The sequence below is a fragment of the Trametes versicolor genome (assembly GCF_000271585.1).
Source record: "Trametes versicolor FP-101664 SS1 unplaced genomic scaffold TRAVEscaffold_5, whole genome shotgun sequence".
NCBI lineage: Eukaryota > Fungi > Basidiomycota > Agaricomycetes > Polyporales > Polyporaceae > Trametes > Trametes versicolor.
In genome coordinates, this window is record NW_007360325.1 from 2,676,000 (window position 1) to 2,687,050 (window position 11,051).

The 11,051-nt window shown below is 57.4% G+C and overlaps 4 protein-coding genes across 4 annotated transcripts; 1 reads left to right on the forward strand and 3 right to left on the reverse strand.

The window, feature by feature from the left end:
- Positions 1-847: 847 nt before the first annotated feature.
- On the reverse strand, positions 848-2,759 carry TRAVEDRAFT_47172 (acid protease; the record flags this gene model as incomplete). Its single annotated transcript, XM_008039296.1, has 7 exons — positions 848-1,226; positions 1,278-1,463; positions 1,526-2,102; positions 2,160-2,339; positions 2,397-2,427; positions 2,480-2,565; positions 2,732-2,759. 7 exons carry the CDS (start codon positions 2,757-2,759, stop codon positions 848-850), a joined length of 1,467 nt encoding a protein of 488 aa, XP_008037487.1.
- Positions 2,760-3,781: 1,022 nt separating this feature from the next.
- Positions 3,782-4,600, forward strand: TRAVEDRAFT_47173 (uncharacterized protein; the record flags this gene model as incomplete). Its single annotated transcript, XM_008039297.1, has 2 exons — positions 3,782-4,150; positions 4,220-4,600. 2 exons carry the CDS (start codon positions 3,782-3,784, stop codon positions 4,598-4,600), a joined length of 750 nt encoding a protein of 249 aa, XP_008037488.1.
- Positions 4,601-5,306: 706 nt separating this feature from the next.
- Positions 5,307-6,223, reverse strand: TRAVEDRAFT_20145 (uncharacterized protein; the record flags this gene model as incomplete). The annotated part of the gene is made up of 3 exons (XM_008038997.1): positions 5,307-5,469; positions 5,536-5,762; positions 5,834-6,223. 3 exons carry the CDS (start codon positions 6,221-6,223, stop codon positions 5,307-5,309), a joined length of 780 nt encoding a protein of 259 aa, XP_008037188.1.
- Positions 6,224-8,527: 2,304 nt separating this feature from the next.
- On the reverse strand, positions 8,528-10,848 carry TRAVEDRAFT_47175 (uncharacterized protein; the record flags this gene model as incomplete). Its single annotated transcript, XM_008039298.1, has 9 exons — positions 8,528-8,699; positions 8,763-9,022; positions 9,088-9,908; positions 9,968-10,092; positions 10,153-10,241; positions 10,299-10,449; positions 10,512-10,616; positions 10,671-10,747; positions 10,801-10,848. The coding sequence occupies 9 exons, from the start codon at positions 10,846-10,848 to the stop codon at positions 8,528-8,530; spliced, it is 1,848 nt and encodes a 615-aa protein (XP_008037489.1).
- Between the last annotated feature and the right edge of the window lie 203 nt (positions 10,849-11,051).

The following is an 11,051-nucleotide window of genomic DNA, read 5'->3' on the forward strand; positions in this document are numbered from 1 at the left end:
GGCCCTCATGGGTTCGGGCCTTAAGGGGAAGGCACTGTTACATCCCGTGCGCCGAACCCCGATCCCGAACCCCGATCCCGAACTCCGTCTCCGAGTTCCGAACTCCGTACGTCCGATTATCGCACATCACGCCATATTTCGTTATCACTCGATTAGACAATTAGCTTATTGTTTTCGTACCTCGGACTTCGGACTTCCGCACGTACTCCGAGTTCCGATTTCATATTCTTCCTTCGCTATTGTTTCCGCTAGACAATAAGGTTCGCGCCCATAAATACGCGCCCGGAATGTCGTAGTACCTCAGTTCAGATATCTCGTTTCCTAATCCGATCTCCTTCTCTGCTTCCTAACTTCTCCCGTCCGATCTCCGACCTCCGACCCCGAAACCCGAAGTCCGCCTCGGACTTCGTTTCCGTCTCTCTGCTTAACTCCTACTCGCCCTCAGCCTTCTCCCCACTTCTCCCTCCGACTCTACCGGACTTCCGTCCACTCCGAACTCCGGCCTCCGAAATAGAGGACTCGACGAGTTTGCCCAGTGCGTTGCTAATAGCTTCGCAGCGTCCTCACCTCTGTGCCGCTAAGTCCACCTCGGACTTCCGAACCCCGAACTCCGGCTAACCCGGACTTCAACCCCGGACGGCACGGTCCTAACAGTTGAACGTCAGACAGCGCGAACAGGCACCACCGGTATAGCCTTAGACCGGGCGCGCGGCGAGCACATTGAGGAGACGCACTCATTCGCGTTTTGGTAGGTAGGCGCAGATTGAGTGGCTGTAGCGGTGAGCGTGGTCTGTGGCCGTGGTGGGAATCGAATTTGAAATGCATTAGGAAACATACTCAGACTTCGTTACAGCAGAAACACGCCAGACACCAGGTACAGCACATAAGCACCATACACACCCGTCCACAACGCCCTCGCCCTCCCCGCGCCGTTCTTGTTGTTGCTTGCAGTCGGCTGCGCGTTCTGCACCGTCTGCGTCGCCGAGCTCGACGGCCCCGCTGAACTCGTCGCGCGCGCACTCGCGCTTGAGCCCGGAACGCCTGGGGCGCCCGCAGCGGGGCTCTGGCCCCCCTGGTTCGCGGCGGCAGCGGGGTCGATGGTGGGCGGCAGCCCCGCGAGCGTCTTCGCGCGCTGCTGCTGGAACTCCTGCTGCGCCGTGTCCGCGTCGGGCGTCGTCGTCACCATCTGCACGAACGGCGGCGTGTTCTGGTCGCCGTAGTTGAACCTGCCGCAATGGTGAGCGTGCATGCGAGGGAGACAAGATGGGCGGGCTTACGAGGCGTAGACGTTGCGCAGGAAGGCGTCGCCGAGGATGAGGTCGAAGCCGACGAACTCGGCGGGGTCGAGCGTGAGGTACTGAAACGTGTTGATGCAGATGGTGACGTTCCCGCCCCCGGGGCCGTTGAAGGGGCCTGCGACGGGGAGCGTGAGGTCGAGGGGGTGCACGAAGAACTCTTGGTCCCTGCGATCACGGGGAGTCAGCGGGATTGAACGGAGGGTAGAACGACACACACGAGAACGTACCCGAACACGAAGGACAGGCTCACGCCGCTCGAGTTGCAGGGGACGATCCAGAAGGTCGTCGTCTCGTCGAACACCGCGCCCTCGATGGACGAGTAGATCGCGTCCACAGCGGCCGGAGGGATAGGCGGGAACGAGAACCCAGTGTCGAGCACAGCCGCGACCTTGCCCGCGGGGACGCCCTGGACGCGCGACGCGTTGAACGGGAACGGCTTGCCGTTGATGTTCATCGCGTCCATGACGACACTCCAGTGGTCCGTGCTGACGCTCACGAGCTCCGTCGCGCCCGCGATGTCCCGGAAGTTGTCGTCGTGGCCCCCAATGAGGAACGTGCCCGGGGCGGCGTCCCCGAGCTCGTCGGCGCGGCCGAGCAGCACGTCGAAGCTGTCTGGGAGGTCCGGCTGTTGCGTGAAGAGCGCGGGCAGCGGGGTGTTGCCGAGTTGTGCTGCGGCGTCCGCGTCGAACTCCTTCGAGAGCGCTTCGATGACGGCGGAGGGGGCATTGAAGCTCACCCCGATGATGCCGTCGAATCCGTCCTGCCCCTCGTTGAAGTCGATGGTCTGCGTGGCATCGACGAAAGCTAAGTAAAGACAGTCGTCAGAAAAGCAAAGAATAAGAGGCGGGTGAGTCGCGTTACCTTGGGAATGGACGGTGAAGTCTCCGATCTGTAGGTCGGCGAATGCAACATTGCCTGCGGCCGATCCGATGCCGAAAGTCTCGTTGACTGGAACATTGGAGGTATTCACCAGGTTGATGTTTCGTCCCTGCCGCACCACAACAAGGTCGGAAGAGCCCGTATCGAGGATCAAAGTCAAATCTAGCAGGTACCTATATTAGCGTCTAATTGGAAGTGGAGACGGGGACTGCGTCTTACTGAGCCCTCCGAGAGTGACGTCGGTAGCGTACTTTGAAAAGTCAGATGAATAGGCTAGAGATATTCTACTGACGGGGACTTACCTTCGTATTGTCAGTGGTGCTGACTCCAACGCTGTCGGGGGACAGCGGACCATTGACAAACCTCACGCCGGCCCCGCGGACGCTGACTGAGAAAGATGGGGACTTAGAATGAACCGCGGGGAGCAAGAAAAAAAGCAAAATGCTGCCCGCCAGGGGCAAGAAAGAAAGAGAAAACATCTTCACAGAGAAAGAGACGAGACTGGGGGCCCCAGGACCGTCGACATTCACAACCTATATACTAAGAACACCTACGCAGTTTTCGCGGAATCGCCGGAGGCATGTCTCTGCGGGAGACACACTACTCATGTATCATGAAGCCTAGGAAACACTTACTGTGGACAAGGATTAGAGTCATACAACGTGAGAGCGTTTTATTGCATCCGCTGGTGGCGCACCGTTACCTGCTATTACACCCCGACAGCTGTGTGATTGCCGCCCCGAGTTTAGACATACGTTCGATCGGCAAACGAGAAGTCCGGTAGCGGATCCTTCGCTCACGCACGTTGAATAGAGTTGCGCAGGCTCGGTGAAATCAAATCGCGCATCGAGGGGCTACGCGCGGCAGTGTACACCGCCAGTGGGTATTCGATATTTGTCCTGTAGCTAGGGCACATGGTGTGAGTTGTCAGAGAACAGCCAATAGGCACGGACGGCCAGGAGCTACCAGTCAACCACGTCAAACGTCGGCGACTTGTTCATCATATTGCCCGCGGTATTGCGTGCGGACTGGTGGGATTCATGAAACGGAATGTTGATCAAATTGAGCTGTGTGCTGTGGCGTTTAGATCAAATACCATGCCTATTTGGAATACGTGTCAGTGAGAAGGCAGTAGGGAGTCAATGGATGGAGGAGTAGTACAGAGGGAGGAGAGACGGCCGCGTCCAACGAAAGGGTCCAGATGCAAGAGCAGGACGTCAAAAACTTGAACAAAGAAAAAGCGCGCGTCGGTCACAGCCGCGTGCACTGTGACATACGCGCCGACAAAGAGACGCTCAGTCTACGCGGCGCAGACTCGCACGTAACGGCATGTTGACCACCCTCTGCGAGAAGGCAGCTCGGCCCAGAATGCATAATCACTCTCCTCTTGACCCACTCGCATCCAAGTTCACACCACGATAGTCCTCGGCGCCGGTCTCCCCGACCACATCATGTTGACCGATCCAGCTGGTATTGGTATGGCCTCGGGTTTCTCAGTGCCACATACGCCAGCCTTGACCGCACTGGCTCACACCTACATCCCCCTCTATGTTGCTCCAATCTCTTCGCAAACTTTACCAACACCTCCGTCATTGCGCACGGCAATGTACACACTCGTCATAACGCCGAGACACCCACTAGAGATCGGCACACTTGTTCACCTCCACTCAATTATCTACGCCGTAGGTTGGGATTCTAAACAGTCAAACCGCCACCCCCTCGAAGAGTCCACCATCATCCCACTTGCAATCCGGGGGCCCATTTCAGGAGAGCGCTCACGAACACGGGACGGTGTCGAACTGGTCGTTGACACTGACGATCCGCACGCCCCCATCCAACGCGCGTTCATCCACATCCAATGCCGCCACGACTCGCTTCCTCAATCGGATCGTGCTGCCCTTGCTTCCCAGCGCGTTCCCAAACATCCTGCTGCCAAGCCCGAGTCACTATACACTCACAGCTGGCGGTACAAGGTGAGGCTTTTGCTACAGGTTCACCCATGCTCGAGAACTTCCGTGCCCGTGCTGAACCTTTCTATCTAGGCCGTACACGCGCCCGTCCCGTCTGAGCAACGGCACTCAAGCACATCAGCGGCCCCCACTGAGCCTCCACCGCCCCCTCCTGGCCCCCCAATGGTCATGGACCTGCGCTACGCCCGCGACCCGAGCCACGCCCACGCCTTCGCCGCCACGCAGCCCTACAACATCTGGGAGCCCTACCCTAAGATCAAGTCGCAGATGGTCCCCGACGTCTCCGTGCGGTCTCGGGCGGATGCGATCCGGAACTATGGCGTGCCGATCGTGGTGCGACCACCGGGCGCGCGGAGGGAGCCTAGGGACGCGCGCTTGGACTCTGGGAGTGAGTGGAACTACCCTGGCGGGAGGTGGGGGTTACAAGACCGCCATATCACGGAGGACGACTGAAATCGTGACTGGAGGAGCGCCCGGAGGCGGCGTGCGCTCTTGTCCTGTATATTTGCCGGAACCTCTCTTGCTCTGTCATGATCCTCTTCGGTCGCACTGTGGGCTGGCCTACAGCTCCAGGTCATAACCATGGTGAGTTTTCTGCAGCGCTCCTCGCGCTTGCTTCAACTATTTACATTGATTAAATCATGCTACCGCACTTCAGAAAAGGAACCTTGTCTCAGAATCTTCGGGTGGACACTGGAGAGTTCCGGAAAGGAGTCCTCGCACCCGCCTCTACGGTTTTGTATCCTCCGCAGGACGGTCGCCCGAGGCGTCCTGTCGAGGTCCCGAGAAGCGGCCCTTGATGTACTTATTGTAATTTAATAAGCCCATGCCGCCGCGGCCGCGCAGCCATACAGCATTTGCGAATCCTACGACCCCATGCCCACCGCTCTGGGATTCTCGCAGGTGCAGAATGCGGGAGGACGCAACGCAGAGCTATGACGCGCGCGCAAAGGAAGGAAGGGGCATGTACGTTTCTTAGAGGGTGCACGCGGTGCGCGATTATAGTCCTGGAGGAGAGATAGGCTACAGTACGAAGTACGATCTGTTTGATGTGCTGTACAGAGATACGCGAGACAGATATAAGGAAGGGTCGTAAGAGATATAGACTATGATACATGCGCACATAATAATCTACAACTTGAGGACGAACCAACGCAGACTAGTACATCCATGGGTACTTGGGAATGACGGCGAGGCCAGTCTTGGGATCCAGACGCCCACGTAGTCGGACCGTGTTTGCGCTCGCCCCTTCCTTGTCCGAGTTCGGATGGAGGTAGACAATCCCATCCGCCTTTGCCTGACAAGGGTCTGCGATCTCGTGCCTGTCGCAACGCGCAACGGTCAGTGAGCTATCCCGTAGCATGCGGAATCATATCAAGAGCACTCACGTCTCCTCGAGGTGAGCCGACATCGCTTTCCAGACCGCGTCGAACGCGGGGCAGAGCGAACACGACCACATCGCGGACCTCTCGAACCTCTCGAAATCCACATTCGGGAATGTATCCTCCCTGGGCGCTCGCACCTTCTCCATATCCTCGTCGTCGGCACGACGCCATTTCGGGATCTTCCTCTGGGCCCCCTGCACGCCCGCGACATGCTCCTCATCATGCTTGTACTGCAGCAAAGGAAGGGGGCCCGTCAGCGGGTCGAGCCCATCGAGCCTCGAACACCAGCGTATACACTTACCGCGCTTCTCCAGGACCGTGCCCAGATGGTCTCGTGTGGGCCATCCGTCTCGCATGTGACACAACGCAGCCACACGTCGCACCGCTCGACATCGTCGAACGTCGCGCGCGCAGGGTCCAGCCCGAGTGCCGTGACGATCCGGCGCATCCCCTCTACCGCCTCGCCAGCCGCCGCGCCCCCGACGAGCCCGCCCAGGTGGAACGGGGCGTGGACGCACACCTCCCACTCCGGGTGCTCGTCGAGCTGCTCGAACTCGTACTTGCGCCACGTCAGGGACTGCACGGTGCGCGTGTACATGTCCTGCGCGCGGAACGCAGCCGCGTCCCCGCAGGTCGTCCCGCGCACGCAGGATGCGTAGTGCGCGTGTGCGAAGAGGGCGGGGTAGCGCATCAGCGCGATGGACTTGCCGCAGGATAGATCGGGCTGCGTCTTGAAGACCGCAATCGCGAGCGCGAGCGGGTCCACCCCGGTGGCGACCTTCCCGAGGTGGGGTCGTAGGTACGCCAGGAGCTCTTTCCGGCGGTCCGCTTCCCACCTTTCTGCGAGCGCGGGGACGAGCGCGGAGAACTGCTCTAATGTGACGGTGTCGGATGTGGGCGATTCCGCAATCGCCCTCACCTCGGGGGTGAATGCGAAGTCGATGTATTGCGGACGGCAGTCCATCTGTGTGTTCCGCGGGAGCGTCACATAATATGCTTGGATAGCTTCTTCGAGCAGCTTGAATCGTACGTTGAGCGCCGCGCGGAGCTCCTTTTCGAGACGCCTAGCCCGGGTATCGTTGAGAAAGCTGTCCAGAGCGGCGAGCACTTTCTGCCACGCTGATGCATATCATATCGATAAGCGCGCGGGCAGACGACGAGATACGAAGAGTACTTGCCTCCTTCGGTCAGCTTGGACGATTGGCGGACGACTGGCATGTTTGCCATATCCGCGAGTCCTTCAGCGCCCAGAAAGTCTAGATCCCTGCGCCAGCCAGCATCTCGTAGCTTGGCTACAATGCTTCGGTAGTCATTGTGAGCGCGGAATAGATCCCCCAAATCGAAAACGGACATACACATCAAAGCGCTGTTTCCTGGCCTCTCCGAGACTTGCCTGCCTCTGCATCTCTTTCCTTTGCAACCAGACGTGTATGGCGTTAGCGTACTAGAATCAAGATGCCTCAGCAGTGTAAGCAGTTATTGATTTTTGGGAGTGTACGCACCGGCCGACGATTCAAGGTTTCCGCCTTAATCTGATCATAAAACGCTTGTGCTTTATCGTGACTGTATGCACCATTCGAGTCTGCGACTGAGGAAGCAGGGAGCGCTCTGGATCGTGCAAAGACGCGGTCCACGTCTTCCCTTAGTAAACGGTTGGATTTGTGATCGTATGGGTCACTGTAGTGTTATGATGAGCTATATGCCCATGCGGACCTTGCAGTGTCACTCACGGAGACTGTCGTTGTACGTGGAACAGATATGCAATGGTGTCCTGACGAAATAGCCTGCCCAAAGTTCTGCTCCTGTCGATCTCGGAAGCTTCAGCCCTGGCATCTTTAAACCACACTGTCCTGCGGAGCGCCATTCAGGGAGCTCGTTACACGTGCCGGAAGCGAAACAGCTTACCTGTCCTGCAAACAGGCGGCACACAGGCGAGTGAAACATCCGAATATCTCCTTCCGAATGTTGGGTGCACCGCAGTTCTGATCATAGGTCAATAAAATTCGTATTATGAGTAGAGAGACGAGATGTTACGTGGCAATGAGGAGAATAAAGAAGGTACACGAACTGCCGCTCGCTCATCCAAGGCGGCCGGTCAGGGATTCCGAGCGTATTTGCCCGTGCTGGCACCCACAGCGTCTTCTCGACCTGCTTGTTCGAGAGTAAGTCACGGAAGCTCTTGCAGGTCCGCGAGATATTAAACAAGTCTTCCAAGTCGAGATAGTTGTAGATCTAGTGGGTTGCTTATCAGTCACTCCGTCTGCCTTCGGGCCAGAGCTGCGTGTGGCTTGCCTCGAGTTGGACATCCACGGGAATATCCGCAAGGGTTTGCAGTCGGCCCTTGAGAGCGATGCGCTTGCCAGCGTCCGTTGCGGGTGCCTTGGTGTTCCCCCTCCTAACAGCGGCAAGGCGGGTCTTCTGCGATGACATTGCCTGCTTTCGCAGCTTTAGCTGACGCCCTTGTTGTACGGCGAGGCACTACCGCTACTGGTAGCGCACTGTCGGCGTTGTCGATACGCTGTTTCTTGCGAGGAGGCATATTGCAGCTTGGATGGGGATGGTGGTGGTTCAGGTGAAAGAGAGCTGACGAAGGGAACAAAGAGACATATGGTGGGCGTCGAGGCGGTGGCTAAGACTGAGAGATTCATCGCGGAGATCGGCCGTCGCGCCCAATGGAACGCGCGCGTGTCACATCCGCGTGATCTGTGATCATGCGCGATCTTGCGCGTTGTGTCACTGTGCACTCAATCTTCGGCTGCTCCTCCGAGTCCGACTCGCGTTGAAGTACGTAGTACACCGAACCTCGTGCAAAAATAGGTGACTAGTATTCTTGTATCCGGCGCGACTATGCACTTGGCGGGAACGGGTCTCCACATAAACATGTACACGGGTGTACTTGAGCTATAGCCTGAGGACGAGTTTCCTTAGAACAGTTACAGAATTCAGAGGTAGAATATTGACACATCATAGAAGCTACAGAGACGACTGGAGGACATCAAGAGCAGCCTGGGTGCGAGCTCTCCATCACAATGAGGAGACCGGTCCGCGAGTCTGTACGTCCACGTAATGCGACCGCACCCCTAAACGCTGCAGACTCCGCCGTAGTGTTCGGATGAAGGTAGACGACTCTGTCGAGCCTCGCCTGGAAGGTGTTTGTGATCTTGTGGCTGTTATAACGATGCGCGGTTGAGCAAGAGCAAGATAAGTGATGAAGATTTAACACCACTCACGTCTCCTCGAGATGGGCAGACATCCCTGTCCAGATCGCGTTGAACGTGGGGCAGAGTGAGCACGACCAGAGGGCGGAGTTTTCGAAGCGCGCTCTCAGGTGTTCATCCTCCCTGAGGGTCCGCACCTTCTCCATGTCTTCCTCGTTGACGCACCGCCACTGTGGAGCCTTCCTTCTGGCTTCTTCAGTCGCGACCGTGGCGCTTCGTCTGCCGAAATCGCACACACTCTCAGTAGTGATATGGCTCTGATCGTGATCGTACTGGAGATAAAACGCGGAGCGTTTAAGCAGCGCAACCCCACGGACCGTATGCTGAATAGACTTACTGCCTCTCTCCACGACCGCGCCCAGACGACGTCGTGCGGATCTTCCGTCTCGCATGTAACACATCGAAGCCACACGTCGCATCGCTCCAAGTGGTCAAATGTCGCTCGCATAGGGTCTAGTCCGAGCGCGGACACAATCCTGCGCATGCTCTTCACTGCGTCGCCGGCTTCACGACAGTCGGCCAGTCCGTCGAGATGAAATGGAGTCTGGACACTAATGCTCCGGTCTGGGTGTTCCTCGAGGTCTTCGAACCGGTGGGGCGACCACTCCAAGGAAAGCACTGCGCGTGTGTAGGAATCCTCCTGTCGTAACGCCTCCGCATTCTTGCAACGAGCCCCACGTACGCAGTGGGAGAAGAGACAGTCGTGGGCGAGAATATTTGGGTACCGCATGGACCCAATAGGCGCGACGCACGCCCGTTCTTTGTTGACCTTGAAGACCGCGATTGCGAGCGAGAGCGGGTCCACACCGGCGCCGACTTTGCCGATGTGCGGTCGGAGGTATGCGGTGAGTTGCTTCTTGCACTCGGTGTCCCATTTCCGTGTGAGGGACGGAATGACGGCCGCGAAGTGCGCCGCGGTGATATTTTGGGACGCTGGAGCATCTGCAATCTCCCTGCACTCGGGCGCGAACGCGAAGTCCACGTACTTCGGACGGCAGTCCATTTGTACAGTCCGTGGGAGTGTCACGTAGTGCGCCGTGAGGGCCTCCTCGAGTGCATCGAACCGCGTCTTGAGTAGGTCCCGATACTCCTTCTGAATGCGTTTTTGCCGGACGCTTTTCAGGAATCCGCGGACCATAGTCTGTACCATCTGCCATACTGCGGCATAGTTGTGTCGTTAGTGCGTAAGTGGAAATGAAGGTAATGTTTGTACTTACCGAACTCTTCGGTCACATTAAATGGCTGCCGGAACACGGGCAAGCCCGACATAACTTCGATTTCCTTTGCGCCCATAAAGTCGAGCTCCTTCTCCCAGCCGACGTTTCGTAATCTGATGAGAGTGCTTTGGGAGAGTCAGTACGAGTGTCTCACTACTCGTTATCGAGTGCGAAATTGGACGTACTCTTCGAAGCACTGGTTCCTGGCCTCGGTCAAGGAGACCTGCCTCTGTCGTTCTTGCTCATTCACCCAGACGTCTATGGCAGGAGCGTACTGATGCAATCCTTTGTTAGCAGCGCAGGCAGTAAAATTGGACCGGTGAGAACATACCCATAGGCGAGATGCGTAGTCCGCCACTACCTCCTCAGCAAATTCGCTCAAGTCCTCGGAAGTCAAAGGAGTGGGAAGCGCCGCGGCTTGCTCGAAAATATGGTCAACGTAGTCGATCAACAGGCGAGCGCGTTGTGGGTTTGGATCTGATCTGAGGGCGTGGATGGGTATTGCATGAGAGATGTATCGGGATGGATTTCTCTTCTCACTCACCCGCAGATTTCGATCATCCTGCTGATGCGAGAAAACATGCGGGACAGAGTCCCACTGTCGTCGAGCATGTCTGCTTTAATTGAAGCTTCTGCATACCAAACGGTTCTACAACGTGGTTTTCATGAATTTTCCGCGCGTATAGACAGCCCATCTACATACCTTTCCTGAATGCAGGGTGAGCAGAGACGGACAAAACAGCCGTAGACGATCGTGCGGATGTCCGACGTCCCGCAGTTCTGTAAATCCATTAATATTCCCTCGGGAATCCGAGACGAAGCCGAGGACTTACCCAACACTCTGACGCGTAGAGAAGATGCTGAAACGTGTCCTCGCTCATGAAGGGAGGCCGCTCAGGTATCCCGGGTGTGTTCGGCGACGCCTGTAGACGTCCCTCGGAAAGGATGCGGTTGCCAGAATTGTCTGGATCGACTGCGACTGGTGTTGCCGCCCTTGCTTCGACAGTATTTGTAGGTTCTTCAGTCGGGGCGACGGCGCCGCTTGCTCGCATGGCTTTGGTGGCCGACCTGGTCGTTCGACGAG